This window comes from Aspergillus thermomutatus, assembly GCF_002237265.1.
Source record: "Aspergillus thermomutatus strain HMR AF 39 chromosome Unknown NODE_163, whole genome shotgun sequence".
Lineage (NCBI taxonomy): Eukaryota > Fungi > Ascomycota > Eurotiomycetes > Eurotiales > Aspergillaceae > Aspergillus > Aspergillus thermomutatus.
In genome coordinates, this window is record NW_020798212.1 from 17679 (window position 1) to 44763 (window position 27085).

General features: G+C 50.1%; 10 protein-coding genes across 10 annotated transcripts; 5 read left to right on the forward strand and 5 right to left on the reverse strand.

Moving 5' to 3' along the window:
• Positions 1 to 228: 228 nt before the first annotated feature.
• Positions 229 to 4273, forward strand: CDV56_102763 (uncharacterized protein; the record flags this gene model as incomplete). Its single annotated transcript, XM_026756382.1, has 3 exons — positions 229 to 240; positions 329 to 536; positions 1902 to 4273. The coding sequence occupies 3 exons, from the start codon at positions 229 to 231 to the stop codon at positions 4271 to 4273; spliced, it is 2592 nt and encodes an 863-aa protein (XP_026612641.1).
• Positions 4274 to 4731: 458 nt separating this feature from the next.
• CDV56_103293 (SCO family protein) lies at positions 4732 to 5789 on the forward strand (the record flags this gene model as incomplete). Its single annotated transcript, XM_026756912.1, has 3 exons — positions 4732 to 5190; positions 5279 to 5603; positions 5668 to 5789. 3 exons carry the CDS (start codon positions 4732 to 4734, stop codon positions 5787 to 5789), a joined length of 906 nt encoding a protein of 301 aa, XP_026612642.1.
• A 94-nt stretch (positions 5790 to 5883) lies between these two features.
• On the reverse strand, positions 5884 to 6450 carry CDV56_103417 (molybdopterin synthase catalytic subunit; the record flags this gene model as incomplete). The annotated part of the gene is made up of 1 exon (XM_026757036.1): positions 5884 to 6450. One exon carries the CDS (start codon positions 6448 to 6450, stop codon positions 5884 to 5886), a length of 567 nt encoding a protein of 188 aa, XP_026612643.1.
• Positions 6451 to 6754: 304 nt separating this feature from the next.
• CDV56_103495 (glycoside hydrolase family 13 protein) lies at positions 6755 to 8615 on the reverse strand (the record flags this gene model as incomplete). The annotated part of the gene is made up of 3 exons (XM_026757114.1): positions 6755 to 7289; positions 7336 to 8095; positions 8144 to 8615. The coding sequence occupies 3 exons, from the start codon at positions 8613 to 8615 to the stop codon at positions 6755 to 6757; spliced, it is 1767 nt and encodes a 588-aa protein (XP_026612644.1).
• Positions 8616 to 11299: 2684 nt separating this feature from the next.
• Positions 11300 to 11611, forward strand: CDV56_103963 (uncharacterized protein; the record flags this gene model as incomplete). The annotated part of the gene is made up of 1 exon (XM_026757582.1): positions 11300 to 11611. The coding sequence occupies one exon, from the start codon at positions 11300 to 11302 to the stop codon at positions 11609 to 11611; it is 312 nt and encodes a 103-aa protein (XP_026612645.1).
• Positions 11612 to 13527: 1916 nt separating this feature from the next.
• CDV56_104198 (uncharacterized protein) lies at positions 13528 to 14811 on the forward strand (the record flags this gene model as incomplete). The annotated part of the gene is made up of 2 exons (XM_026757817.1): positions 13528 to 13633; positions 13751 to 14811. The coding sequence occupies 2 exons, from the start codon at positions 13528 to 13530 to the stop codon at positions 14809 to 14811; spliced, it is 1167 nt and encodes a 388-aa protein (XP_026612646.1).
• Positions 14812 to 16511: 1700 nt separating this feature from the next.
• On the reverse strand, positions 16512 to 18432 carry CDV56_104488 (isoamyl alcohol oxidase; the record flags this gene model as incomplete). Its single annotated transcript, XM_026758107.1, has 4 exons — positions 16512 to 16700; positions 16749 to 17684; positions 17734 to 17938; positions 17987 to 18432. 4 exons carry the CDS (start codon positions 18430 to 18432, stop codon positions 16512 to 16514), a joined length of 1776 nt encoding a protein of 591 aa, XP_026612647.1.
• Positions 18433 to 20138: 1706 nt separating this feature from the next.
• CDV56_104801 (uncharacterized protein) lies at positions 20139 to 21502 on the forward strand (the record flags this gene model as incomplete). Its single annotated transcript, XM_026758420.1, has 5 exons — positions 20139 to 20634; positions 20682 to 20768; positions 20817 to 21008; positions 21060 to 21421; positions 21482 to 21502. 5 exons carry the CDS (start codon positions 20139 to 20141, stop codon positions 21500 to 21502), a joined length of 1158 nt encoding a protein of 385 aa, XP_026612648.1.
• Positions 21503 to 23765: 2263 nt separating this feature from the next.
• Positions 23766 to 24461, reverse strand: PPI1 (peptidylprolyl isomerase; the record flags this gene model as incomplete). The annotated part of the gene is made up of 4 exons (XM_026758707.1): positions 23766 to 23940; positions 24004 to 24110; positions 24190 to 24359; positions 24422 to 24461. The coding sequence occupies 4 exons, from the start codon at positions 24459 to 24461 to the stop codon at positions 23766 to 23768; spliced, it is 492 nt and encodes a 163-aa protein (XP_026612649.1).
• Positions 24462 to 25662: 1201 nt separating this feature from the next.
• Positions 25663 to 26638, reverse strand: CDV56_105233 (uncharacterized protein; the record flags this gene model as incomplete). Its single annotated transcript, XM_026758852.1, has 3 exons — positions 25663 to 25793; positions 25856 to 26545; positions 26599 to 26638. The coding sequence occupies 3 exons, from the start codon at positions 26636 to 26638 to the stop codon at positions 25663 to 25665; spliced, it is 861 nt and encodes a 286-aa protein (XP_026612650.1).
• Between the last annotated feature and the right edge of the window lie 447 nt (positions 26639 to 27085).

Sequence of the window (27085 nt, forward strand, 5' to 3'; positions counted from 1 at the left end):
TATCGGACAACGCAGTCCTAAGCCAAGTGTCAGTAAGGATGAGTCGATAATTCTGAGACCGGGACGGATGGGATGGGTTCCAGAACTCGAAGCTTGATATTCTCCGATTCGTACGGTCGCCCTTGCTGAATTTCCTTCAACTCATCTGGTAGATATCTCGAAGATCCTTATTTGCATCTTCAGACTCTGAAGGTGAATTTCTTGTGCTGCAGTGCCATCACCATAGAGATGTTGGAGGCAGTGAGTGATGCATATCTTAATTTCTTTTGTCTCTGACGCACAAGGCATTAGGAATCGAGAAATCGACCCTATGTGACGACTGATGCAGGGTTCGATCAACTCCAGACAGCCGCCTCGTGAGACCCTGGGATTTGATGATGATCGTCGAAGAATTGCCGGGTACTCTGTATATCTAGAGTCCAAGATTTCGAGGCCTCAACCGACTGCCTGCTCAAAAGCAAGTCCGTGCTCAGATGTTCCAGATCCTGGAATCGTTTACACCATGGTGGGAAAGATCCAGGTACCAAAGATTAAGGGTTTGTTCCCAGCAATAAGGTAGACCAAGGAGGGCCTGATTTGGGTACCATGGAAGCAATTATTGAATCTAGGGAGCGACACCTTGCTGCTGCTGCTGGCTTCAGTTGCCATGAGAGTAGCAATACTCAACGACACTGAAATTAAAAATCAAGTCATTGGAACAGTCATCAAGATTTGAATTGACAGGCAGTGAGAACAGCGAATCTTATCCCTTTGACAGATTGCCAACGCATCGCCGATGCAGCATTGCGGCTGCTATGCTTTGCGAGCGGAAACCAGGAATCAGCATGAGACTGTTGTCCAGCGACCACGGGAAATTGGGAATAGCGACAACTAGCGATTTCTTGCTTTTTTCAGTTGGTGGAAATGGATCGTCAACTAAAACCCCATCGTTCTCTGGCTTCCCCAGTTGGCTGACTCTAGAATGGTCTGGCTTGAACTCGATCGGAAATCAAGGTCGCAAATCCAACAATGCGAGTCGGATTGTTACACCGCTGCAGTATTTCAGTCGGATTCTAAGAGGACAGAGGACTCGACTGATTCAAAAAGCCTTTTCGTTTGCTTGTCCTCGTAAGAAGTCTTATATATAGCCTGCAAAGAACTTCTTTGTGGATGAGCTTCCTTGATGTTCTTCCGCCGTGACTTCACGGGTCATAGGGGATAATATTGGTGGTCTAGATGTTGTAGATAGAAGGGCATGTCCCCGGGCTATCTATAATTGTAGGTTTATGGCATAAAAAATCAATCAAGAAGAGTGAATTGGCCCAATCGATTCCCCATCAAATCAGAGTTGGCGCCCGTCAGCGAGTCTTAGGTTGTTGTTCGCCCTCGGAAAAGTCCCTCGACTTTTCTCACGCGGCCGTCATCGTGTCTTCTCGGACAACTGTGCAGCAATCTACTACGACTTGGACAATCTTCCAGCAGCCATTGAGCTCTGTCGCTCAACTCCATGACGCCTACGAGCCATTTCCAGATGCTCGTGGCGGTCTGGTAGTGAGCTGAGCCAGGCTTTGAGGTGTGTCTTTGCGTTGTTCGTGGGTTTCCTTGTTCGATGCTCCTGCAGCTTGCGTTTTCCCAGCCATCCCATTTAATCCTTCGAGGTGTATCTCCCACCTGCACCACACCACACACACCCCCATTTGACCAGCCACAGTGTCTCCAATCTCCTTCTTTTCTGGCCTGCTACCATCTTCTCTTACCCAATGCTTATTCCTGTCTCCATTTTTATCCACATTCCTCCTCCGTGAAGTCGCTCACCATCATCTTCTCAGAGGCGGGTTCAAGGTGTTTGCTGGAAGAAAGAGGGCCTCCTCCGACAGGCGGAATCTCCACTGAGCTGCCCTGTACTCGCTGACGTCGGCGAGCTTTGACTCGCAATTCGGGCTTGCAAGAGTCTAGTCGCGATACCCTCACGTTGTCATCGCATCCATCTCAACGTCCCCTACAACAATCCCCAACCGTGTATCACCACACCCACGACCCAATTGACGAGACCTACGAAGTTCACGACTCATCAAAGTTTACGACCTTTCCACGGCAACGCCAGCAGCAGGCTGCTGCTCCTGATCCTGCGCTTGATCCCTTCCTTGATCCACTAGCCCGCCCCTCGAGTGCTTTGGGAAGTCCCCGTTCGTTACGCAGAACACCTCGTCTCACTCACCGACGAGCTGCTTCAGTAGATGTTTCGGGACGATACCACCAAATAGAGCAGTCGATACCTGTTTTGGTACAACCTGCCTCCGGCCAAGACCGCGCCCAGAACCCTGCTATACGTCCTTCGATCTCGGAAGCACAAACTGACGACGCGGAAGAGTACGATTCCGAAGCCTACGAAGAGCGTTCCAGACGAGCCGGCGAATCCTTTTGGCCCCGTCGGTCGACCCGCGTCTCTCCACGAACGGCTTCTGCGATCCTTTGGACTCTTGAAGAAGCGATTCGGAAGCCCTTCCCTTTCACCACAGATTGGGACGAAGTGAACGCGTCGATGGCTGATCTTGCGGGTGCCCCGGGCTCCTCCGGACCTGCGCTTAGCGGTCGTACTCAGAATGGTGCCGCACGCGCCGCTCAAGGATCCGTCCCGGTCAATCCCCATCCCCCAAGTGGGGTTCGGACACCAACCGATATCATGAGACAGCGTCGGGATCGTGAGGCCCGGAAAAAGGCAGAACAAGAGGCAAGGGCTCGGGAGCAGGAGGAAGCGGAGCGCAGGCAGCAGGAGGAGCAAGCCAAGCAGGCTCAACAGACTCAGCCTTACGCTGCTGGCGTTGCCGGTGAAAAGACCGGACAGCGGAGTGCAGCTCCCAGAACGACCGCAGCGCCGGGTATGACAACCAATGCTTCTGGAATGGCCCGCCGCGCCGACTCTCAGACTCAATCCCAGATACCCCGGCAAGCTGTACCTGCCGCCCAGCAAGTTCCTGGCGCTCAACAACCGCCTGCTGCGAAAGGTGCTGCTGCGCCCAGTACATTCGCCAAACCACAGGGGCAGGCACCTGCGGCTAGCCAACCGGACACTTCACAAAATCAGCAACAGCCTCGTCGCGTTGGATTTCCTCATGCCTTTGAGCGGTGGGAAACCTTGTCTTCGCACTGGGAGGGTCTGACCAGCTACTGGATTCGGAAGCTCGAGCAAAACAACGAGGCGTTGGAGCGCGACCCACTCAGCCAGCAGATGGCCCGTCAGGTCACCGATCTCTCCGCTGCCGGTGCTAACCTCTTTCATGCGGTTGTGGAGTTGCAGCGCTTGCGTGCATCGTCGGAACGGAAATTTCAGCGCTGGTTCTTTGACACGCGCGCGGAACAGGAGAGAGCCAAGGAACTACAAGCTGAGCTCGAGAAACAGCTCAAGCACGAGCGGCAAGCCCGCGCCGAAGCTGTCGCCTCTCTGCAGAAGGCCGAGAGCGACAAGACTCGCGCCGAGGAGTTGCTCAGGGAAATGCGACGCGAGCTGCAGATTTCGAAGGAAGAAGCCCGCCGAGCTTGGGAGGAGCTGGGCCGCCGTGAGCAGGAAGAACGGGACCGCACCAATTCTCTCAGAAACGGAGAGCCCACGCTTGTGGGAGGTGTGCAAGTCGTCCCTATGATTCAAGGCCTCTCCAGTCGACAGACCGCCATGAGCCGTACGTCTGCTCAGGAACGCCCATACTCTGCCGGCGAAAATCTCGGGAAACCGGAGGGCCAGTACTACGACGAGACGCCTGTGTCTCCAATTGAGACCGACCCATTCACCGAAGGAAAGGATTTTGCGCCTCGCCAACCTGCAACCACGGCAGCAGACTCACAAGGGCCATACGCCGGTCACTATTACTCCCAGCAAGGATCGAACATATATGGAGGCCGACCTGCATCTGCCAACGATGACCGGTCGTACGACCCTAGTGCCGCAAGCAGCGAGCCAGGAGACGAAGAATATGGCAGCTATCGTCGCGCTCAGGGCCGTCCGATCGAGTATCCTCCTGCCATGTCTGAAGAGAGCGACGAATACGAGCATGAGCCTCATGAGGAGAGCTATCCATCGAGTTCCATGCCAGCATCCTCGGCGCCTTTGTACACACCAACCACCGTTGACTACACCGGTTCCGGCTGGGGCGTCGGAGCGGGCTGGGAATCGATGACTCCTCGTCACCGCCATCCTACGCGCCTCAGCGATGTTCTTGAAGAGGATGAACCACGAACCACACCTAGTCGGGCCAGTCGGACCAGTCGTGCCAGCCAGGCTAGCCGGAGTGTACAGTGATATGTCCTTGCAATTCTGAATTCCATGACACGACCCCCCTTTTCTATCTCAAGCGTACATATTGCGGGTTTCCATCGCACAAGACTCATGTTACAATTCAATTTTCACATCGTGTTACTCTTGCGTTTCGTTCCTTCGTCGGATAAGAGAATACCTGGTTCGTTTGACGCTGCTTACCTCGCGTGTTTTTCTGTTTGTTTACTTTCTCTTTACCATTGTTCAACTAGAAGGTCTACATCGGGCAGTTATGTAATTTTAAATAACGAGATTGATGACCATAGTTAAATAATGCTGGAATAATTTCAGGGCAGCAATTCAACTATCACGTGACTGTACTAATAACAGCCTCAGGCAGCCACACTAAACCACACCTGGCACTGCTGATCAGACAATAAGCGTTAACCTCCGAACAAAACTTCCATCCCCAGGGACACTCCACACGACTCACAAAACACACCATGGCCTCATCAGTACGACCGATTTCCCGCATTCTAGGCCGGCTAAGCCGGTCCGGCATCTCGACCCTCGAGTCCAGCGCCCGCATCCCAACACAGAGAACACCCGCCCTTCTCTCCCGAACCATCCTCACCACGCCGAAGCCGAATGGAACTGGAACTGGCGCCTCGCAGCAGCGCGGGTTCTCGACCTCCCCGCTTTGTCTCCGCGCCAAGACGATGGGCCAGCTGCGTGCGCGGAACGCGACGGGTCCGTTCTCGTGGAAGGCGGCGCTGCTGTTCGTGCTGACGGGCGCGGGGATGATCGTTTATTTCCGGGTTGAGAAGGAGCGGTTGGAGCGGAAGCGGATCGCGGAGATGAGCAAAGGGGTTGGACGGCCGAAGGTTGGAGGGCCGTTCACGCTGACGGATCTGGATGGGAAGCAGTTTACGGCGGAGGATTTGAAGGGGAAGTATAGTCTTGTATGTGGTCCTCTTATTCTTTGCCTGGGGACTGTGATGAGGTTGGGGTGAGTGAAAGAGGTGCTCATGCTAATGGTGAATTTGGCAGGTGTACTTTGGTTTCACGCACTGTCCTGATATCTGCCCCGATGAACTGGATAAGATGGCCGAGATCATTGATAAAGTCAAGGAGGCGACGAAGGGGGAGAATATCTTCCTGCCGGTGTTTATTACGTGTGATCCTGCGCGGGACACGCCTCAGGTCCTGCGCGAGTATCTGAAGGAGTTCCATCCTGACATCATTGGGTTGACGGGGACGTATGAGCAGGTGAAGCATGTGTGCAAGCAGTATCGGGTGTATTTCAGTACGCCCAAGGATGTGAACCCTGGGGAGGATTATCTGGTGGATCATAGTATATACTTTTATCTGATGGGTGAGTTTCTTTGTTTTTCCCCCTTGCTTCTCGTTCAAGTGAAGAGTTCGCTAATGTGATACAGATCCCGATAATGATTTCGTCGAGTGCATTGGACGGCAGGATACGCCCGAGTCGGCATCGAGGTTGATCTTGGAGCACATCAATGACTGGAAGCGGGAGGGAAAGCCCTTGAAGCGGGATTGATCGATCGTATCTTCGTCACTGCGCTGTACAAAACTAGACTGAGCCTGACCTGACCTGTACCTGTATATTAGACCTGAACTCACAATCCATATCTCTATTTTCCACCCTCAGTCGAAGATAATAACCTCCCCTCCGCATCCCTCTCCCTATTCTCCCTCCACTCCATCCCCCCATCCACAAATTCCTCCCTCTTCCAGATCTCCACCTTCTCCTTCACCTCCTCCAAAATCTCCTCGCCCGCCTTCCACGCCATCCCTCGATGCCCCGCACTAACCGCTACCACGATCGACGCCTCCGAGATCGGAACAACCCCCAGCCGATGCCCAATATACACCCCCTTTAGATCGAACTTCTCCGCAGCCTTGGTGGCGATTGACATGAGCGATTTGAGCGCGAGAGGCGGGTACGCCGTGTAGCTGAGCTGGGAGACAGCGCGGCCTTCAAAGGTGTTGCGTGTTGTGCCGAGGAAGAGGACGTTGGCACCTGCTGCCGGTGAGGAGGTGTGTTCGAGTGCGAGGGTGGGATTCAGCGCCTCGTAGGTGAGTTCAAGATGGATGTTGTGGGTTGGGGAGGTGAGGGTTCGTGGGTAGGTGGTTGGGTCGAGGTGTGGGGGATGTGAGGGGGTCGGTGGTGTTTGGTCTTGAGGCGGTTGGGTCGTCATGGTTTTGTATGTCGTTTGCGCTTGGTGGTTGTTTGTGAGGTTGGTATGGACTGTATGGTAATTGGGATGAAGGTGAAGGTAGAAGTTGAAATTCGTCACTCCGTAGAGCAAGGAAGCTGGATGTGCTTATCGCTTATCAGTGCGGGGAAGCATCAGCTATGGCTCCTATCTCGGACTGGCAACATTCGAGCATTGAAGCGTGGTCTGCATGTACTCTTCATATCGTGAGTCTAATTCTACTCTGGTCTATTGAATGGTTTAGCGACGATCACCTGCTAGATATCAAGCCGCACCACAAGTCCGGTTACGACTCCTGCACAAGTACCACAACTGCTTCGTACGGTTGAAGAGACCACTTCTCTCCAGCAAATCTCGGTGACGCTTTCTTTGCCTCTTCATAAGTGTTGAGCAGCACCTCCTTCACGCACTTGATGCCATTGGCAGCAAGATCCCACTCCAGCGCCTTGTCCGTGAAGTTGCCTACAACCAACGCCTTCTGGTTCTCGAATTGTCGAGTATACGCGAAGACCTCCTGGCTATCCCGGTCCACCATCTCGAAGTTACCGTAGACGAAAATATCCAGGTATTTCTTGCGAAGGCCCAGCACAGACGCCCAGAAGTGGTACGTTGAGTTCGGATCGTTGACCTCTGCTTCGGCGTTGATGCGCACATAGTCCGGATTGACCGACATCCAGGGCTTCACGTTGGGTCCGGTGAAGCCTCCATTCGGTGCTGAGCTCCATTGAACTGGCGTGCGCGCGTTGTCTCGTGATTTTTTCTGATACTCCTGTTTGGCGATCTGCTGCGCTTTAGTGTCGAAATGCTTTTTTTTAAGCAATCTGCGAGCGTCAGTCACGCTCATGGACGAGTGAGGTGAGTACATACTCATGCCAATGGTTGAGGCAGTCAATGTCCTTGTACTCCTCGATTCCCCATTCCACCGGCACGTTTCTCATGCCTAGTTCCTGGCCTTGGTAGATGAACGGCGTGCCGGCCTGTAGCGTTAGGATGGTAGCCAGGAGCTTGGAGGCTACCAGGCGGTGCTCCTCCTTTGCATTGGTGTATCGATCAATCGACCGCGGCTGATCATGGTTTTCCCAATACAGAGCATTCCACCCATCGTTTTCATACATGAATTTCTCCCATCTCTCAAAGAAGGCCTTCAAATCAGTAAGCTTCCAGCTTCCGGGCACGAACTTGTCGAATTCTCCGTGGTCAATATCCACGTGCTCAAAGTTGAAGATCATGTTGATCTCGTTGCGGTCGAAACGAACCGCCTTCAGAACCTCCTCCGTGTCTTTGACGAAAGGCATCTCACCAACACTGAAAGCGTCGTATTTTTTGAGAATTTCGCCCAGACCCTGTAGGTACTCATGTAGACGAGGCCCGTTGGCGTAGAATTTGTCGGCCCATTGCCAGATACTCCGGGGATCTTTGACATCGGCGTCAGGGAAGCTCTGTTCTTTGCTGATGAAGTTGATCACGTCCATCCGGAATCCATCCGCCCCTTTGTTCAGCCAAAACCGCATAATGTCGTGGACTGCCTCGCGCACAGGTGGGTGCTCCCAGTTGAGATCAGGCTGTTCCTTGGCATACAGATGAAGGTAGTATTCATCCGTCAGCTCATCGTACTGCCAAGCGCTTCCTACTTCTGTTAGTGTATGACTGGGCTTCTTCGGCCAATCGACCATACCTTGAAAATGAGAGATCCAGTTATTTGGCGGATGACGGTTTCCCTGCTCATCGTACTTAGGCGGCCTCCATATGTACCAGTTGCGATACGGGTTATCCTTTGAACTGCGGGATTTCCTGAACCATTCATGCTGGTCACTCGTATGGTTAACCACCAAGTCCATCAGAAGCTTCATTCCTCGCTGGTGACATCCCTCTATTAGCTTCTCCACATCCGCGACCGTACCGTACTCGTCTGCGATGCTATAGTAATCGGAAATATCATAGCCCATATCCACCTGAGGGGATTTGTAGGACGGACACAGCCAGACAATATCTACCCCGATGTTCTTGATATAGTCGAGCTTGGAAATGATGCCGGGAATATCCCCAATGCCGTCATCATTGGAATCTTTGAAGGAAGCTGGGTAGATCTGATAGACGGAGCACTCCTTCCACCAAGCACGGTGAATCTTGCTGCTGGGTTTGACCATCTCGCAGCATACAACGGTCTTGATTCCGTGGATGTCGAGGACTCCTGGTTCTTTTACAATCACTTTGTTGTCGAGAGGGGGTCGCTCAGTCTAATAAAGCATTGGCGTTCACCGTGGGGCAGCCAGCGATCACTCATGCGGAGAAATTCTCGGTGGGTTTTCTGCTGCACCAACCAGTCTTTATGTAGATTCCAATAAGGTAAATTATAGGATGGCTAGATAGGGGAATTATGGGTCGTATGCGCTGATCGAATAATGATGCGACACGGAGACCTGATCCGGTGATTAGCCCCGTCAGACAGGCTTCTCTTTGACCCCTAGAAATCACCTCTAGTTAGCTTTAACCAATGAAGGATTAAGGAGGGGTTCTTGGATACTTCATATAGTTATACGGAGCCTGAAATTGAAATGCTGTCGAGATCTTCCTTTGAGATCATTCCAATCTCATCTATACCCGCGATCATTTTCATAACCAAACTCGTGACCTCGTCCGTTGTGTATGTATGCGGGTGCCAATCACCGGGCAAAGATTCTTGTCCTGTTGATTGAACATTGGAGAAAATCATTGCAGACCTGGCCTAAGATAAGTCTTGACTCCTTGAATCAACACCAGTATCCATTTGTGCCACATTATGCCGTTCAACGTCCGAGGAAAGTAGCCACTCCATAGTGCATGAAGGAGTAGCCTCAGTAATGGCGTTTGAAGTATTTCTGAGAAGAACTAATAAACCGGGTGACAGGATTGTAGCGAATCCGAAAGCTCTTTAGACAGACACGAGGAGTCAAGATAACTGTGAATATAAGATCAGTCCATGGCCACGCGAATCTCCTCTCAGGAACAGGTCAGGTACGGGATACGCCCGCCATCTGCTTTGAGAACAATCCTAAAGCAATGTTTGCGTTTGCTAATGGGAAGTCTCAAACGATGGCCATGCACAGCAAGCGTCAGCCAGGCGTGAGTAGAGCAACCCTGATCTGTGCTTGGGGTCAGCTTTGATCCATATAATTCAAGAAACCTCAAGCAAATTATGAATTTGGGGAGGAAAGTCATTGTAGTCAAGGCTGAAGCTCCGGATCTCACATCTTCTGATGCAATGTCATGCTATAGAGGGGAAAAAAAAGTAGACAAAATGTAAAAGCAGCTGATATATCTGTCTCCCAAGGATATTGACGGCAACTCAAAAGACTGTTGTGCGAAAAGGAGTGGAAGCTGAAGCTTGGGTCACTGTTTCACGTCTGCTCAACGTTTTGCTGTCTGTTCCATGCGCTGTGTCAAATGCGAATCTTCCGGCGTCTACATGTTTAGGAAACAGACTAGAGCATCTCGTCTTAAGGTTCATCGCCTCTCCATTGACATGCTTGCCTCATCTCTATCGTAGATCTTCTTATGAGATACTACCAGCCCAACTACCGCTACTGCCTCAACTCCGTTTATGTGCTTCTACTACTGTGGGTGTCTGCCATAACCTTTGAAATATACCTAACCAAGTCACTGCTGATGCCTCTTGTACAGACACGATTCTCGCTCGATAGCCGATTGACCTCCTAGCCCATCCTTTGCCAACACTCTCTCCTTCCCCGGCTTCCAATCTCGCATAGCAACAGACTTGACTTGTGAAAAGTGCACTATACATGGGGTGTACACAGACTGGTTTGGTAGGGGGTTGGTTCTGCCTCTGATTGCTTCAGGACGCCAACGTTGAGTCCGTCTGGGAAAGCTCCAGGCTTTAGATTTCTGAACTCAGCCTTGACCGTTTGGACCCGTATCAGATTCTAATGGGTACATAATGTTGACTCTTACCCATAATCAAACCCATCCACAAGTCGCTGGATACTCATACCACGTATGCTGTGTAAATAGTTGAGGGATGATTCAGTTCGAGCTCGTAGTCTGTCCTGGTGGAGGTTTTCAGTCTATATTTCTTGGACACTATCATCAGCATATTGTCGGGTGATTTTAATAGATATTAGCTTCAAGCTATATGATAGTTGAGTTGTAGTAGATCTTTACGTATATGAAGCGGAAGATATATATCAGACACCGAAATCGACCTGGACTATGCGTACGGGATTTTCCCTTGCCTTCGATCTAGACCTGGCTGTTCTGTGTCAATATATTGCAACTCGTCGCTGTCCACATGCTTCTATATTTTGGTGCGTGATATGCACATAAAATACCAGGATCAGCGCTGGCTTGAGCACTGACCTCTACAGGGAAGCTCAGATAACTGCAAGTGCCCCTCTAGGCCTATTCCAAGACATTTCCATCCTATCATTACTCGAGCGACTGAAAACTTATTCTTAGAGAGCACATAACCTCCTAATGTATCCTCATCGCATATTGACAAGCGTATCTTTGGCCGGCTGGGCTTATGCCATACTTGTTTTGGCGTTCTCGAGGCAAGCTGACGCGACGCCGAATTCTCAAAGGTCTGATCAGCCAGCGACTTCTCACATTTTTAGTATATCACAATATTTACAGCTTCGTGGATGAGATGTTAAACACATGAAACTAACATAAATGCAGACAAGATGACAGTTTTGAAGAATGTACTCACCCCCACCCCAACAGCTGCAACTTCTACGCGCAATGCCTCGAGTCTCGATACCACTGTGGACCGTCAGGCTATCCGATAGGATTCGGCCAGAAATTCTGTGAAAAGTCTCTCGTCTGGAGACCCAAGATGAGCGCGTCCGGTCAGGAATGGATCACAGAGACGATGCTCTGCCTGCAGGAGGAACTAGTCCCCTTCACCAATGGCTCACAGTCGCCGAGCTGCAGTGAGCTGAAGCAATATGCCCTTGGCACACATGCCGGATGCTACGTGAAGAGTGGTGTCTGCACTCTGCCGATTGAGGATTGGGGGAAGATCCTTGAAATTGTCGCTCCGGCTTTGATTTCTGAACCGGAGAACTTCAAGGCAGCGTTTGCCACTGCTGAAGACTGCGTGCTGGCTCTATATCTGGTTGTTAGGCAAGCTTATTCACAGCCCTAAGTTTTCTCTGGATTGAAATTGGTTATTACAGCCTGCTGTTGGTGCGCGGATTCAAGATTGAGAGGGAGGGGTCGGGACCCGGTGTACATGGTGATTCAAAGCAGTAGACCTGACTTGTATTTGATGTGTACAATGATGAGAAGGTTTTCCACGAAGCTAGGTTATCACAGAAGTACATACCAAGTCGATGGACTTTCAACAATGAATGTCACGCTTGTTTGATGTACCTGGTCCTTGTCTGCAGTCCGACGATGCAATATGAATACTGGAACGTTCCTACTATAGGGCCTGTATCAAAAAGATCGAGCCTCAAACTCCGTGGATGCTCACGCGACATGAGGAGTAAATTGTTCGTATTCCTCTCCAATATCGGTCTTGAGATAGCCTCCAACTCGGTGCTTCAAGATGAAAGAACGATGTTCTCCCAAGCCTTCGAGGTATACTCAACATTGCAAACCCTCCCATGCCAGTTATCACGCCATCCACCACTCGATCCTGTGCAATCGTCTATTCCTCGCCATGACCCTATTACAGCCCAAAAGTCAGCAGGCATTTGTGTTCAATCCGAGGAGGAACTCTTGGTGTCTATTGCTCTCCGACGTGCTCTGCTCTGCTTTGACCAGATCCTTGATAGACCAAGGGTCTTGTCACAAGTCAGCTCTGAAACCGAAACAGCAGCGGATGCGAAAGCAGATACGTATCTGGAATTACTTTTGTACTCTTGTGAAGATCAACCGTAGCTGCCTAGATTGTATTGTTTCTTGTGCGCGTGTCTCCAATGTTCCTGTACCCTTGCCTTTATCAAATCAGCATTCATGATCATGGGTTCGAATACAACGTGAAAGTCGTTTGCAGCCATGACTTACCTTCAGGTGGCCTCTTCTTGTCGGTAGTTCTGGATAAGGTTCAATCACTTGTTGACAATCTGGATACTCCTGAGAATGATGTTGCAACTTACTCTCCGCGCTTGCTCTAGGACTTGGCTCAACTTACTTTCTTGCTTGTCAAATGTACTCCAACTGAAGATCGTACGCTCAGTAAGAAGATATTAGAATAGAGGTATCCACCTTGGGACTTGAAGCCTCTGATGGCCAAAATCTCTTGCGGAACGCTGTAATCTCACTCTGTAAACTCCATATCACCATCTCAAAGAAGATAGTGTAGCATAATAGCATTATCCTCTTTGCTTGACATGAAAAGGCTAAGATATGTAGATAAGGCCTTATATAAGATTGCATCCTGTAGACAATGCAGCATATAGTGAACAATCAAGATAGCCCCTGCAGCGAGTTCAGACCTCATAATGAAGTATAACATACCTATGCCTTGACCTTCTCCACCTTCATGTCCTGTCCTGTCTCTGCTATAGCCACGACTATCCTCTGCCAATGTTAAACCCAGTCAAAATTCACTTCTTAAATGGAAATATCCGTTCCGAACCGCCCGATGTCTTGAACCTGTCGCTTAAGATGGGCCAGCTCGGAGCTCTGGGTCAAATTAACGGAGTATTCCGTGAAGTTATTCACGGTGCGCCCCATATGGAAGGCTATCGCAGGGAAGAGGCGTCACTGTCACTTCCAGAGAGCCTTTTATTCACGGACAACGCTCCTCTAGGGGTCGCGCCACCGTCATCGACCTCTCTAGAAGCGATGATAGCAGAAATCTCTGCATTGGATATTCACGACTCCAAAAAATTAAGCGAGATACCTGTTATAGCACACTCTTTAGCGACAAGATCTCAGGTATAAATACCCCCTTCTTCTCCTGCTTCTGCACCTCTTTCTCTCTTTCTCTCCTCACCCCTCTTCGCATCGATCTTCTTCTCTAACTTCTTGAAACCTTCTGACTCTCATCGATCAACAACCTCTTCGCTCTTACATCTCTTCTTTGTGACTTCTTGTCAAGTCTCAGTCACAATGAAGTTCTCCACTCTCGCTCTCGGCGTGTTTGCAGGTATGGCAGCTTCTGCTGCTATACCTGCTTCTGTCGTTGATGGCATGAACCTCTCTGACAATGGTCTTGGTACGTCCTTTCCTCTTGTGTTTTACCTTAGCTCACCTGGTTCTCCTTCCTCTTCTTCCAAGCGTTCCAAATAATCTTCTCATATTACTAACACCTTTGTTCCTTCAATCTCAACAGGCCTTGTCAACCCTGCTGATCCCGTTTGCCACAAAAACTCCGACTGCGGTCCTGGTGTGGGCTACTGCTACAAAGGCATCTGCCTGGCTGAGCCTCCCAAGATCAAGCGTGCCGACCCGATCTGCCACAAGAACTCCGACTGCGGTCCTGGTGTGGGCTACTGCTACAAAGGCATCTGCCTGGCTGAGCCTCCCAAGATCAAGTGTGCCGACCCAATCTGCCACAAGAACTCCGACTGCGGTCCGGGTGTGGGCTACTGCTACAAGGGAATCTGCGTTGCTGACCCTCCCAAAGTCGAGCGTGATGATCCAATCTGCCACAAGAACTCCGACTGCGGTCCTGGCGTGGGCTACTGCTACAAGGGAATCTGCGTTGCCGACCCTCCCAAGGTCGAGCGAGATGATGCTTCTATCGTTCCTTGCGGTACTAACGAAGATTGCTTCAACGGTCTTTGCATCTCTGGTATTTGCCATTGGGGTATTGGAGAGGGTCCCGCCTCAAACATTGCGGACAAGAATCTTGCCTCCCTTGTTCAGACTTCTGAACCTGCGGATCCCGTTTGCCACAAGAACTCTGACTGCGGCCCTGGCGTTGGTTACTGCTACCATGGCATTTGTCTTGCGGAACCTCCCAAGCTTACCTCTCGTGACGAATCTGCCGACCCCGTCTGCCACAAGAACTCCGACTGCGGTCCAGGTGTTGGCTACTGTTACCATGGCATCTGTCTCGCTGAACCTCCCAAGGTTGCTCGTGAAGTGTCGGCCGACCCTGTCTGCCACAAGAATTCCGACTGTGGTCCTGGCGTTGGCTACTGTTACCATGGCATCTGTCTCGCTGAGCCTCCCGTGCTTGCTCGTGAGGAACAGGCCGATCCTGTTTGCCACAAGAACTCCGACTTTGGTCCCGGTGTGGGTTACTGCTACCATGACATCTGTCTCGCTGAGCCTCCCGTTGTTCCTCGCAGCGAAGAAGCCGATCCTGTGTGCCACAAGAACTCCGATTGCGGTCCAGGTGTTGGCTACTGCTACCATGGCATTTGCCTTGCTGAGCCTCCCAAGTGAGGAGTTCTGTCAGCTCGCTGAAAACAAGTGGTTGTTGCTGGTGAGTTTTCTTCTCTTCTCTGACATGACGACTTCTTGCTAACATGGTTGTGCAGATGCAATGAACTTACCTTGTCGCTTTTGTCTTTTCGACATCAACACAGTTCTCCTTTTCCTTCACTCATGGTTAATGTCGCTCGGGGGATGATCTGGATCATCTTTGGTGGCTTGATGTTCTATGGGGGGTTGAATTTGGGGATGAAGATTGATGATTTACTGGTTTTACACTTTGTCACATTCTACTTCGGTCTTCTGAAAGTAGATTAATGAATTTATGATCTTATCTTCCACCTTTTGCTTCATTGTGCTCTGAGTAGATTGTAGTATGGCCTTGTACCTTGGTCCAGACTGCCTTTGATCTGGGGACTTTAACAGAAACATGAGACCAACATCAGCACGCGTTGCTTGTTTTGGTCATTGTTTTGATCCCACACGTTTACTCTACCTCTATGTAGGGTCTTTTAGAAAGTTTAACTCTGTTCCGCTGACTCGTTCTCTAGCTCTGCTCGCAGACGAGAGACTGCAGAGTTTGCCTTGACAGTTGATAAGTCTCAAAGCATCAGCAAACAATGATTGCATCGACCAACTCATGATTCTCAGTCGAGCATAGGCCTACGAAGCGCAAAGTCAATGTATCGTTCCTGGGCCCACAAAGAGCAACAGACTTGTTGCCCCATGCAAGTTAGCATCCGCTATCTCACTAAGTGTCCTACAGGATCCCTAGTCTTCGATTCATGAGATTTTAGAACTAATCTCATAATCGCGTTTCTCTAGATAGTCCCTTTTGAACTTGCGCAATCACTGGCTATACGCTTTCACCCTCGTGTCTACCTCATACAGTCTCTCGGAACGCTGCAATGCGACCACCAGAAACATAGAAACGTGCTTACACTTAAACCGTCAAGGGTTTGCGGGTGAGGTAGCCTATGGGTCGCTACGGATACGATACATACCTAGACATGGTGGCACTTGTGTCTGTCTGGATCGATGAAGTCGAATCTCGTCAAATGTGAAAGAAGCTGATGTGAGTATACCTACTGTAGGTTCTCGCCAGTCTCGCCATCTCGCCGACACATACCTAGCGATATTGCGGAAATAATCTCTGCCATATTCCTTCGACATTCGTCTCCTGTTAGACTAGTGGAATACATCGACGTACCTCCGTGCAGACATTCCGAGAACGAACAAGATACGATAGTACGGCTTGGGGATCCTTCTCGTCATTGAAATGGCAGCAAGAGGGTTTCTGGTTCTATTTGTACCGCCCAGACTCGCACGGCTGGTCATAGTGAGTTTGATAAAATAGTCCGAGTTGAGGATTCTCCCAGCGTTGACGTATTCCAATGAGAGTAGCGATTGGGACGTTTCTCGGGCATCAATCGCATAATGATGCACCTTAGGGGACACATTGCGACGCTGCAACCAAAACGCGACATGAGTGCCTCAAGTCGAGCCGGGAGCTGGCATCAATCTAAGGGACAAAAACCTTCGCTGAGCGATCAGTTATCCATGTGAGAACCACCACCAACAGGATGGAGTTGTCAATCGAACAATCACAGTATAATCAAATGTCTATGACCAATTATCCTATTGAAGTAGTAATACTATATAAGAAAATAATGCTTGGTATATATACACATCCTCCAAGTCTACACAGCGCTCTAGAATCCAATAGAGCACAGCGGGCCGTAACCCAGTCCATCCAAGTTCTTCTGGTAATATGACATGCTGCCCACACACTTGGGGCAGTAGAACACTCCCTCAGGATCGTACTTCCTCTTGATCAGCGCGAGACGGATGTAGTTGGTGCCGAAAAAGTCCGTGGCCCAGAGAGGGTCATTGCGGTCAGCCTGTCATCGTCAGCAGGAATTCTATAGCTCAAGAGGGAGCCAACGCACCTCATTCATGTAGCTGCCCAGGAACGGCGTGAGTAGTCTCATGGCGCCGCCCTTGACGTATGTGATGTCGTCCTTGACGGCCTGAGCGGTGGCCGCATCCGCGCCCTCGGCCCATCCTCTCGCGACCACGTTGACAATGTAAGTTGAGCGCCAAGCGGGATTCACGCCAGAGTTGGGATCTGAGCCGTCGCTGAGAACCTTTCCGCCGCCGACCATCTCCACACTGTTGATGGTGTACTCCTCCGGCTCGCCGGCGATGGCGCCGATCATGGAGCGGAGGATGGTAGGATTCACGGTCAGGGCACTCTTGTCGAACATGCGAGAGGTCAGGGCCGAGTTGGCCGAACCGACGGACTGGTGCACGCCAGACATGGCGGTGTAATAGGCAGGATAGCTGGGGAACTGGTAGTAGTTGACGGTGATAAAGAGGGAGGTGCCGTTGTATTTCTGCAGCTTGGACAGCAGGGGCGCGAAAGCGGCCTGGGAGGCGCTCAGTGACTTGCCCATGATTGCAATGGCATGAACGTAGCCAATGGTCTGGTTGCCAAAGAGGGCCATGGGCCCGTTGATGGACCAGGTGCCGTAGCCGGAGTAGCCGGCGTCAGACAGAGCAGGATATTGACCATAGATCTCGGTGATAGCATCCAGGAGAGGGTCAGTGTCGCTGGTCAGCGGGGTGATGGTGAGGGACTGCGCGACCACAGGTAGGGTGGGATACGCCTTGAAGGTCATGGAGATGACCACGCCGTAGGTGCCTCCACCACCGCCACGGATAGCAAAGTACAGATCAGAATTCTGGCAAGCGTTTGCGGTGACAATGCTGCCATCAGCCAGAACAACTTGCGCTTCGAGGATCTGGTCGGCGCCCAGACCGTAATCGCGACTGGCGGGTGAATGACCGCCACCTTGGGCGTAGCCACCGATGACACCGACGGTCTATAAGATCAGTCTATGCACTGCGCAAATAAAAGCCGGGAGGACATACGGGATCGCCGCCGCCAACGATGGTCAAGTTGCGCTTGAAGACTTCGGCATACACGTCTTGCCAAACGTAACCTCCTGCGACGGTAAAGGCGGCACCGGTCCAATTACTCTTGACACACCCATCCGACGCTTTGTAGCTCTCCTGGTATGAGATGCCCTTCTGAATGTACTTGATCCAGATTTGGAGAGCCCCATATCCCTCCGACCTTGTTATGTCAGTCTCTTCCGTAGAAGCGAGCGGGAACAGTACATACTTTCCCAGAATGTCATGTCCTGTGTTTCTTACAACCAGACGCACGTTGTTCTTCTTCGCAAAGGCAATGCCCGTTGCCAGTTCCTCTGGTTCTGTCGCATTGATTGTGTACAGTGGGGCTTGGCCCAGAGTGCACTTTCCAGGGGTTTCGCCGGAACTCAGATCGACAGGAGGACACGAGTCATCGGTCGGGTAAATGTAACCGACGGGAGAGAGAGACTGAAAGGTAGAATTGTACCATTGCGAGTACACGTAGGCACACTGTTCCGCATTCTGGTACGGACTAGGGTAGCAGGAGATGGCCAGCGGCGTATCGAGAATGAGTTTCCCGGAGACGGAAGAGTTCAAAGCATTCCAGGTATCGATGGAAGGCCAGCAGGAGTCACCTGGCGCCTTCGAGATGTCAGCTTTCGATTTGGTACTCTGCTGAGCGGGATACTTGCGCATTTGCACGAGGGTCCAAAGGTAGCGTAACTGAGCCCGGACAGGGCCAGTAATGAAAGGAGCGTGGGGCCCATCTGAAATCAAAATTGGGCTGGATTAAAAGTTCAAACAAAAAGGAAAGAAAAGGAGAGAAGGAATGGCAAGCAACGAGTGACAGATGTCGGAAGCAAATAATATCAACGCTGGAGAGGGACGTTGAGTGTTGCATTTAAGTATCGCAACGTATGGGCGCACTTGCATAACGTGCATGTATGGATGCAGTTATGCAGGTACAAGCCATGATTCTCGAGTCTAGACAAGAGCATTGTTTATTGGCGAATTCGTTGACTCCATCCTGGTCTCAATCTACCGCAATTAGCTCGCAAATAGGTGACATCGGCTAGATGCTTAGCTTCATTTCCTTGTGAACGTGCCTGGAGGATGGAGTACACGCGAGGATGGCAGTGCCGGATGACCTTCGGACGGTTGTTTGTCGAGTAATTATCATAATTCCGAGCTCTTAGAACCATGATCCAGTGATCTATATCCGAGTCGGCCGATGCTACAAGAACGAGAGAGTCAGTATCCTGACTTGTATGAAGTCGGAAGAGGGTAATACCTATTATGGAGTGGATAGCTACCAAGTACGAAAAGTCCAGAATCTCCAGACTTCAGACAATGGGACGGTGGACCCAGGTGGATGTGGATGCGATTTACTCCGTAACCGAGGAAGAGTCGAGGATACTAGCATCAAACTAGAGGGAGCTAAACGATGGCTTCATTTCGAAACAACATCTGAATGGTCACTCGAAGTCTTTGGACGGAGAGAAACCCTGAGGCACAGACGTGGGCGAGTGTCAATTTTGGAACGTCTGTCTGTCCGTCCCTCGGAGCACTGCGCGATTCTTATGTTAGCGTCTCCGGTGTATTTCCCTGTTGGGAATTGCTTCATTTCCTTTGCTTCGCTTAGATTTAGTCTTCTTTAGACTTCCTATGATCTGGTTTATTAGCTTCCTGTGAAGGACAAGATTCCACCAGCTCTTCCATTTTGTGATGATCTGTTGATCATCCTGATCATCGAGATCATGGTAGTATGTGCGACCCGTATATCAAAACAATGTCGCGATATAAATGCTACCAAGTGTCCACGGTAGCCTACTGCAACACCGTTGAATTGGTTACAGCAACAGAGAGACTTTGCTTAGCCTCGCATAATCCCTGCTAGATCAATGCATCCATGTCTCTCACTATCCCATTATTAACGAAAATTCAGCCATAGGAACTCATCTACTAGGATGTTGAAACGGCTCCTTGTCCAGTCCATTTTAGCGCGCTCTCCAGTCTATATCCGTTCGATAGTTATCCAGTATCCGGCTCAGAGAAGAGATTTGGCCCCATTTATGAGCAATCTGGCATTCAACTAATTCGACGTTCCCTACAGAGTACCTTAGTCTACTCGACCAGATCCCAGGTCATGGAGTCTATGGGACGGAGTTATCCCCCTTGTTTCGAATCCTGTTGGACCAATTTTGCCGTCAGTATGCACCTTACAAAGTCAAATCTTGACTGTTTTGACAGGATTCTCTTCCTTGTAGCCATGCCGAATAATAGAAGTAATGACAGTTTCTCCAGCTATAATATATTGCCAATCCATTCCTCTCCCCGTGGAATTCTAGTTCTTAGACGTATCTCCCTCTCTAACTCCTCCCCATGACCCGCGTGCTCCCATCATGGCCAATATTGCCCCTCAGGGCATCGCAACTCAGCTCTCTGTCAATGGACTGATCGGAGTGACCTGGACTGGTGCCGGGTTAGGCATCATCTTCGCCTCCATTCGCTTCGCGATCCGCATCCAACGCATGAAGCGTCTCCTGGCCGACGATTACTTCGTTCTCCTGGCCCTGGTCTTCCTTGTCACCAATGCAATTCTCCAGACTCTGCAAGCCCCGCATCTTTATTACATGGTGTTGAACGTCACCGGTCCTGATATCGTCCATCATGCTCTCAAGTACACGCATTATGAGTTCGTCATCATCGGCATTTTCTGGTCGGTGCTCTGGAGCATCAAGGGTTCATTCCTTGCGCTGTTTTGGCTCATTTCGGATGGCTTGCCGCATTATCGTCGGGTATGGTGGGGAGTTGCAACGTTCGCGGTATTGGCGTATATTGGATGCTGGCTGGCGTCGATCTTGAATTGTCATCCTCCGTCGGATTATTTCAAATTCGGTATTGTGGTCGTTGAGCTTTGGTGTGCGTTAGCTGACTGGCATCAGGAAAATGCACCAAACCGGTTGACATCCAAGGATCTGTCATTTCCATCTGCTACAGTACGGCTGTCGACATCATCACCGACTTGATGAGTATGTCCCCTCAAGAGGTGTTGCGGTAAGAGTTAACGAGATGTACAGTTATGTACCTCCCCCTCCGCATCCTGTGGAAGACCAAGATGAACCTCCACCAGAAGCTCGGCCTAGCAACCGTCTTCTGTCTCGGATTTATTATCATCGCTGCAGCCATTATCCGTGCTGTGGCAATCACCGGCAAAGCGTACTCGGATCAAGCCGCTCTGGCCGTCTGGAGTATTGCCGAGTCCTCAATCTGTATGTATTGTATCCAGCGACCATCTATGCAGCCAATGCTGACCTGCAAAGCCATGATCGTCGGCTGCCTACCTCCCTTCAAGACCTTTATCACGAGCAATGCCAGCAGCGCCAACTACAACTACAATTACAACTCGTCCGGGCAAGCGGCAAACCACTACAACCGCAGCGCCTCCTCAGCCCGTATCAAAAAACGCTCCATCACCACCAACAGCTGGAGTGGACTCCCTATTCAACTGCAAGAGAGAAACCAGAATGCGTACCAGAATCTAGAGTATGAAACTCAAGGGAAACATGACGTACATATTGCAGGGGGAGTGAATGTGCATGCCGTCCCGTCACCAGAGATCTCCCGCTTGAGTCTCTCAGAGGATGACTCTGGGCATGGTGAAATCAGAATGGTGAAAGAATTCGTGAGTATATTCATTTCTTCTTCTTGAAAACTGTGACTACCAAGCTGATGATTCATGTAGAGTGTGGTAACTTCAAAATGAACCTGTGTTTCGGAAACTGTTACGTGAATATAGTTGGTCTATACCCATAGGATAGAATGTTCTACAACCTAAATTCCCTCTTCTTCCAGCCACTTCGCTTTTTGAACTTTATCTTCTTCCTGCATTATTTCTTGATATATGATCAAGCACTGGCATGTTCTCTCTTCATCCACTCACGTACTCTGAGACTAGACTGATGGACTGATGTAAGTACATACCTGCTTTATCCATGGATGATAGAAGCCCACCATCACGAAACAGGGTCATCTCCTTGACAAACGTACGTCTCCAGGCAATTTTCGAATATCTAGCCCGGAGATTAAACTAATCGTCTTCTAATGTGATTGCGAGGCTTCGAGCTGGCTGATACGTGTTCCTTCGAGTGCAAGCCACCCTTAGACGGCCTCATGAACAGTATCAAGGGTATATTAGTCACAATTTTGGGACATGTCGCACACGAAACGAAGGTCAGAAAATTGGTGATTACTTCCGATGGCAATCTCACATACCACGACGAGTTCTGTACAGGCCATCACCATACAACGACAAGTTAAGGACCATGAGCCAAGAAACAAGGAGAAGATAACGGACACAATGGGCGATACAGGACGGCTTGCACATTTAGTGTCTCACTTGATTCAGTTGGAGCAGGTTCGCTGCATCTTCTAAGAACTGTGAGGACGTCCCGCAGGCCGACAGTGATGACTCAAGTAAACGACGTCAACTGAGTACTAAACACGAGAGGCTAGTTCGACTTATCTGGAGAATTTACAGGCAATAACGCTATGCAGTGGCTGACGACGGGATACAGCGGACCACCAGAAACAGTATACACCGGAATAATAGCAATTTTCGACTGGTCGATCCTCAAATATGCTGACCACACAGAAATCCGCCAACGCTCCCGCCACCATATTCCTACCCAGAACAGATTCAAGACGCCGAAGAACTCCAGCAAGCACTAGGAATCTGCGAGACATGGTGCCCACCAACATAATCTGCTCGAGGAGCTCCCCCTATGAGGTGCGTTGTAGAGTGCAGCAAAGCTCGCTGACCATGGTCTCTTGGACAACACCACAACCAAGGATGAACGAAAAATCATCGCATGACTGGCCGATCTCTCAACCCGAGCACATTGCTGCAAAAACCTGCCTCGACGCCAATACCAGTCGTATGTTGACATGCAAGGGGCGGCCTAAACTCCTCCATGAGTCGGCGATATAGGCTGGTTGCCTATTCATGTCGTCTGCGGATCTCTAGATCAGAGCTGCAACGAGCGATTCAGTCTAGTGCTCGTTTCGCAGAGGCATGGGATTGGCTGCCACTTGTCAATGGTGCCGGACATGCAAGTTTTCGGCCTGCTCAGCGAGGACCAGTAACTCAGGGTTACGCCTGACAGCCATGCCCACATCAGAGCCTTGACTGTGGCCTGTCTCCCGGGACTCTTTAACTTCTGCAAGGAGCCATCGTCTTTTGTTATTAGTCTTGTTTCTTGCTCAGCTGTATCTGCTCGGTTTGTGTACGGCATACAGCTATGCACGCAGTTCACCTCCTGTTTTCAGTTCGGATCTATCGGCTGGCTTTATTTTTGTGATGATACTGGATACTTGTTGAATAGATAAATTCCAAGGGTCGATCTCTTCAAGTTCAATTCCTGTAACTGATTTGCTTCAGATTACGATGTCTGTTACAATCTTCTTTTGCAGAGAGAGTCTGTACGTCCAATGGTGTGTGCTTCAAGACTCAGTCTCGTTTGACGTACGATTGTGCTACCGATCACAACGCACATGCTTTCGAGCATTACGACCCGGAAAGCAGTGCTCAATATTGTAAAGTTGCATGTTCTTCTGAGCAAGCCAGATGTAAGGCTGAACCTCTGATTGACGGAAGCGTTGCCGATCATCGTTTAGGGATAGCGAACGAAATGCTCATAGCTCTTACTGTATTAGAGTATTGCACCCATGGAGATACGCTGCATATTTCTCACTGCGCTGAGATGAAGGACGTCTATGCGGTGTAAAATCTTCCTTTAGCAGGGCCCGTATTCGTATCATATCTGATCTTGCAGGGAATTTGGAATTGGTGATGTTCAATTTGAGTGCACTACGGTCACTCGAAGCTACAAGAATTACGAGGCTCAAGTATGAAATGCACTAGTTCAAAGACCTAGTCACTGGCTCTCATTAGGCTATTCAGCTGTACTCAAATGGAGCATCTTTGGCGCAACTACAGTCCGACGCAATCATGCAAGGACAATTACTCATTACAGCTGACCGCAGTCGGCGATGGTAATCTTTGCCTTGGGAGTACCGGACCCGCTGCCATAGCTTTCGATCTTCTTGACAAGGTCCATGCCGTCCTCGACCTCACCAAAGACGACGTGGGCGCCGTTAAGCCAGTCTGTAACAACGGTGGTGATGAAGAACTGGGAGCCGTTGCTGTTTGGTCACATGTCAATATTTGATGAACTCGAGTAGGAGATACCGGGGGAAGCGACGTACGTGTTCTTGCCGGCGTTGGCCATGGAGAGCAGACCGGGCTTGTCGTGCTTCAGCTGGAAGTTCTCATCCGCGAACTTCTCACCGTAGATGGACTTGCCACCAGTGCCCTGCAGCGGTGATCAGTATACTTCGTAAGAACTTTTCTTTTCGCTTCAGTGCCAGAGTAGGTTTGATGAGTAAACTCACGTTGCCCTTGGTGAAATCACCACCCTGGAGCATGAACTGAGGGATGATGCGGTGGAAACTAGAACCCTTGTAGCCGAAGCCCTTCTCACCAGTGCAGAGAGCACGGAAGTTCTCGGCGGTCTTGGGAACGACGTCGTTGAACAGCTTGAAGGTGATGCGGCCTGCCGGCTCTGTAGGATAATCATGGTCAGAAACATGCCCCTCACTTCGATAGAACCACGGAGAAACTTACGGCCGTTGATGGTGATATCGAAGAAAGTTTTGACACTCATGATTGCTGATTTTATTGCTAATTGAAAACGTGGATATGTGATATTTGATGATGAGGAGAGAGGGGAAGCAAGAGGAAAATTGTGAAGGAGGGGCAGTTTTGAATCTCGACCATATGGAGCTAGCTTAGCATCGGAGATCTGCTCAAGCCACAAGTTACCCCTCCCTGTATTCTCCCCCCGCCGCCAATCCTGCCACGTCATAGATCTCCGCATTCAACTCAGGTCATGACGGGATTTCTGACATGCGTCTGTGCATCTACATAGGCCGTGGAATACTCATCATGGAAACAGTATTAGGAAGTAGATTTTCCTAAATTTTTGAATTAATCCACTTGCCAAATCCCAGTTTACCTTGACAGAAGGGCTGACGCGCCCAGTTGGCGCGGAATGAGAGCTCTCTCACGTGATCTCGCCTAATATACCACAGAAGGAAATTAGCTCTAGAGCTTTTGGAAGCTCGCAGAAGCTTTGCTCTCTCCAGTCTCCATCCGCCTCCACTTACGCTTGAAGACCTACGGTGTGTCCTCACGACCACCGGTCGTTCAGGTGGCTCGTTGTGGAACACAATGCCAGAATGAAACGGCTATCTCATCATTCCTTGACAGAAGAGATGCTCTCCATATTGCGGAATTATGTCCCTACGCAAATCAGAGTTAGGTTTCTGACTGTGACCATCAAAAACATGTCAAGTACGGCATCTCCGGTGGAAAAAAGCAAAGAGCGAACCATGTTGGCCCGCATGACCATGTGCCAGGTACTCAGGTACCCGGTCGAACAACTACACAAGCTCAAGCCATCAAGCCACTATCAAATTAAGCCAACGCTGGGAATCATGATCAACCAATTCACAAGGGCAAGCGGAACTTCTACAAAGTAAGGGTTTTCGTTGAACATCCATTATATACCTTTCCAATATCATAAATCGCCCATCACACACTATCTTGATCCAGGTTTACACAAGGAATGCCTACCTGCTTTGTCATTCGCATGGCAGTCATCCATCCATATCTTCGGACTAGGTCTCTCATATCTCCGAGTACCCTGTTCTGGAATTAGTTTCTACAGCAGTAACGAAGGGGATGGGGCATGGAGCATACTGCTCTCTCAAGATTTGGTTATCTTTGAAAAGCGCAGATACATGTGTATTGAAGCTTCTGCTTCAAGTCAGCACACTCGAAATCTTGATATGGCTTAGGAATACTCACAGTTTATATAGGTCAAGACGGCCATCATAGTCCTCTTCCGGTGCCGAGATTGGAACATATGAGTGATACGCGGCCAGATACTCGGGCCCGAAACGATTACAGACCGGTCGCCACTGACCGAATTCGTCTGTAGCATCCTTCTTGTCAGTCATAGTACAGTGCAGAGACTGATGGATGCCATCCACTTACATTCGTTGTGGGCATAAAAGCAACATGCATCGAAGACCAAGGACTTGTTGGTTTCCAGGTCGATACCAGAGTTTGCATACCAAAGATCTCCATGGACAAGTGAAGGCTTCACGGATCGGCCTTCAGTTTCAAGAGGCCTCAACAGACGAGGAATGACCTTGTCGAATAGGACCGGAACAAGTTCATCGAATTCAGCATCATATCCCTTAGCTGCAATTTCGCAATCAAGCGCCCATCTCATATTCTTCCTAAAGAATACCTCCCAGCTGTCCTCCCACCCGTTGGTCCGAGGAAGATTGCCACCGTATGTCGTAACATGAAAGCCAAATCTGCCGGTTGGGGAGACGCTGCCCTGATGCAGAGCTGCCAGCCGCGCGGCGAACCTATACGGGTCTGGCATCTCGTTCGTCATCTCGCGATACTCACAAAGGAAGAAGTGTGTATCCGGCGTGTTTATGAATGTGCCACATGCAATCGGCTTTGGAGCGAAATCCGGGGAGACGGCGTAGATGGCTTTCATGGACTCATACTCGCCATGAACCATGTTCTTGCCAGTTTCGCCAGTCAACACCTTGATGAAGAACGATAAAGAGGTTCCGTCGGCTAACTCGACATCGACACGGTTGGTGTTAGCCCAGAAACTGATGCCATGGCTTTCGACCGATGTCACTCGGCAGCCCTTTGGTAATTCTGCCGAAGAGATTAGTGGTCATTCGGAGTTGCTGAACGTCGAAACACTCAACCGGCAAGGACGCTAGGATCAATGTCTTGGGAGTTTTCCATTATGCGGTCACAGTTTCTTCAATATAGTGTATCATATATATACAAGTCCTTTTTAGAGGGAGAGCGCCGAAATAAAAGAGATGGATGAACATTTCGGCAGAACACACGGGTCCATGATGGAGAGGGGCGCTATATATGAAATCGCCGCGATATAAAAGCGCCAACGATGGAAACCTACTACTCAACGATTGGATAAAAGAGAGTGCAGCTTGAGGTGCTTGTCGAAATTAATGATCCGTCCCAGGGGTAAAAGCCTGCTGGATAGCATCTGTTTCACCTGATACGCATCTTGTTTCACGTCCTTGCCGACAAGCCTCTCCCGGCGCTTAAATGCGAAAGACTTGCACCCCCAGCTCCTGCTATTCGGATTGCGATTGAAGTCGTTGTTTCTGAGGAAACATTGGGATTTGTCACTTCAACTAGAATAGTCAGACTAGCAAACGCAAA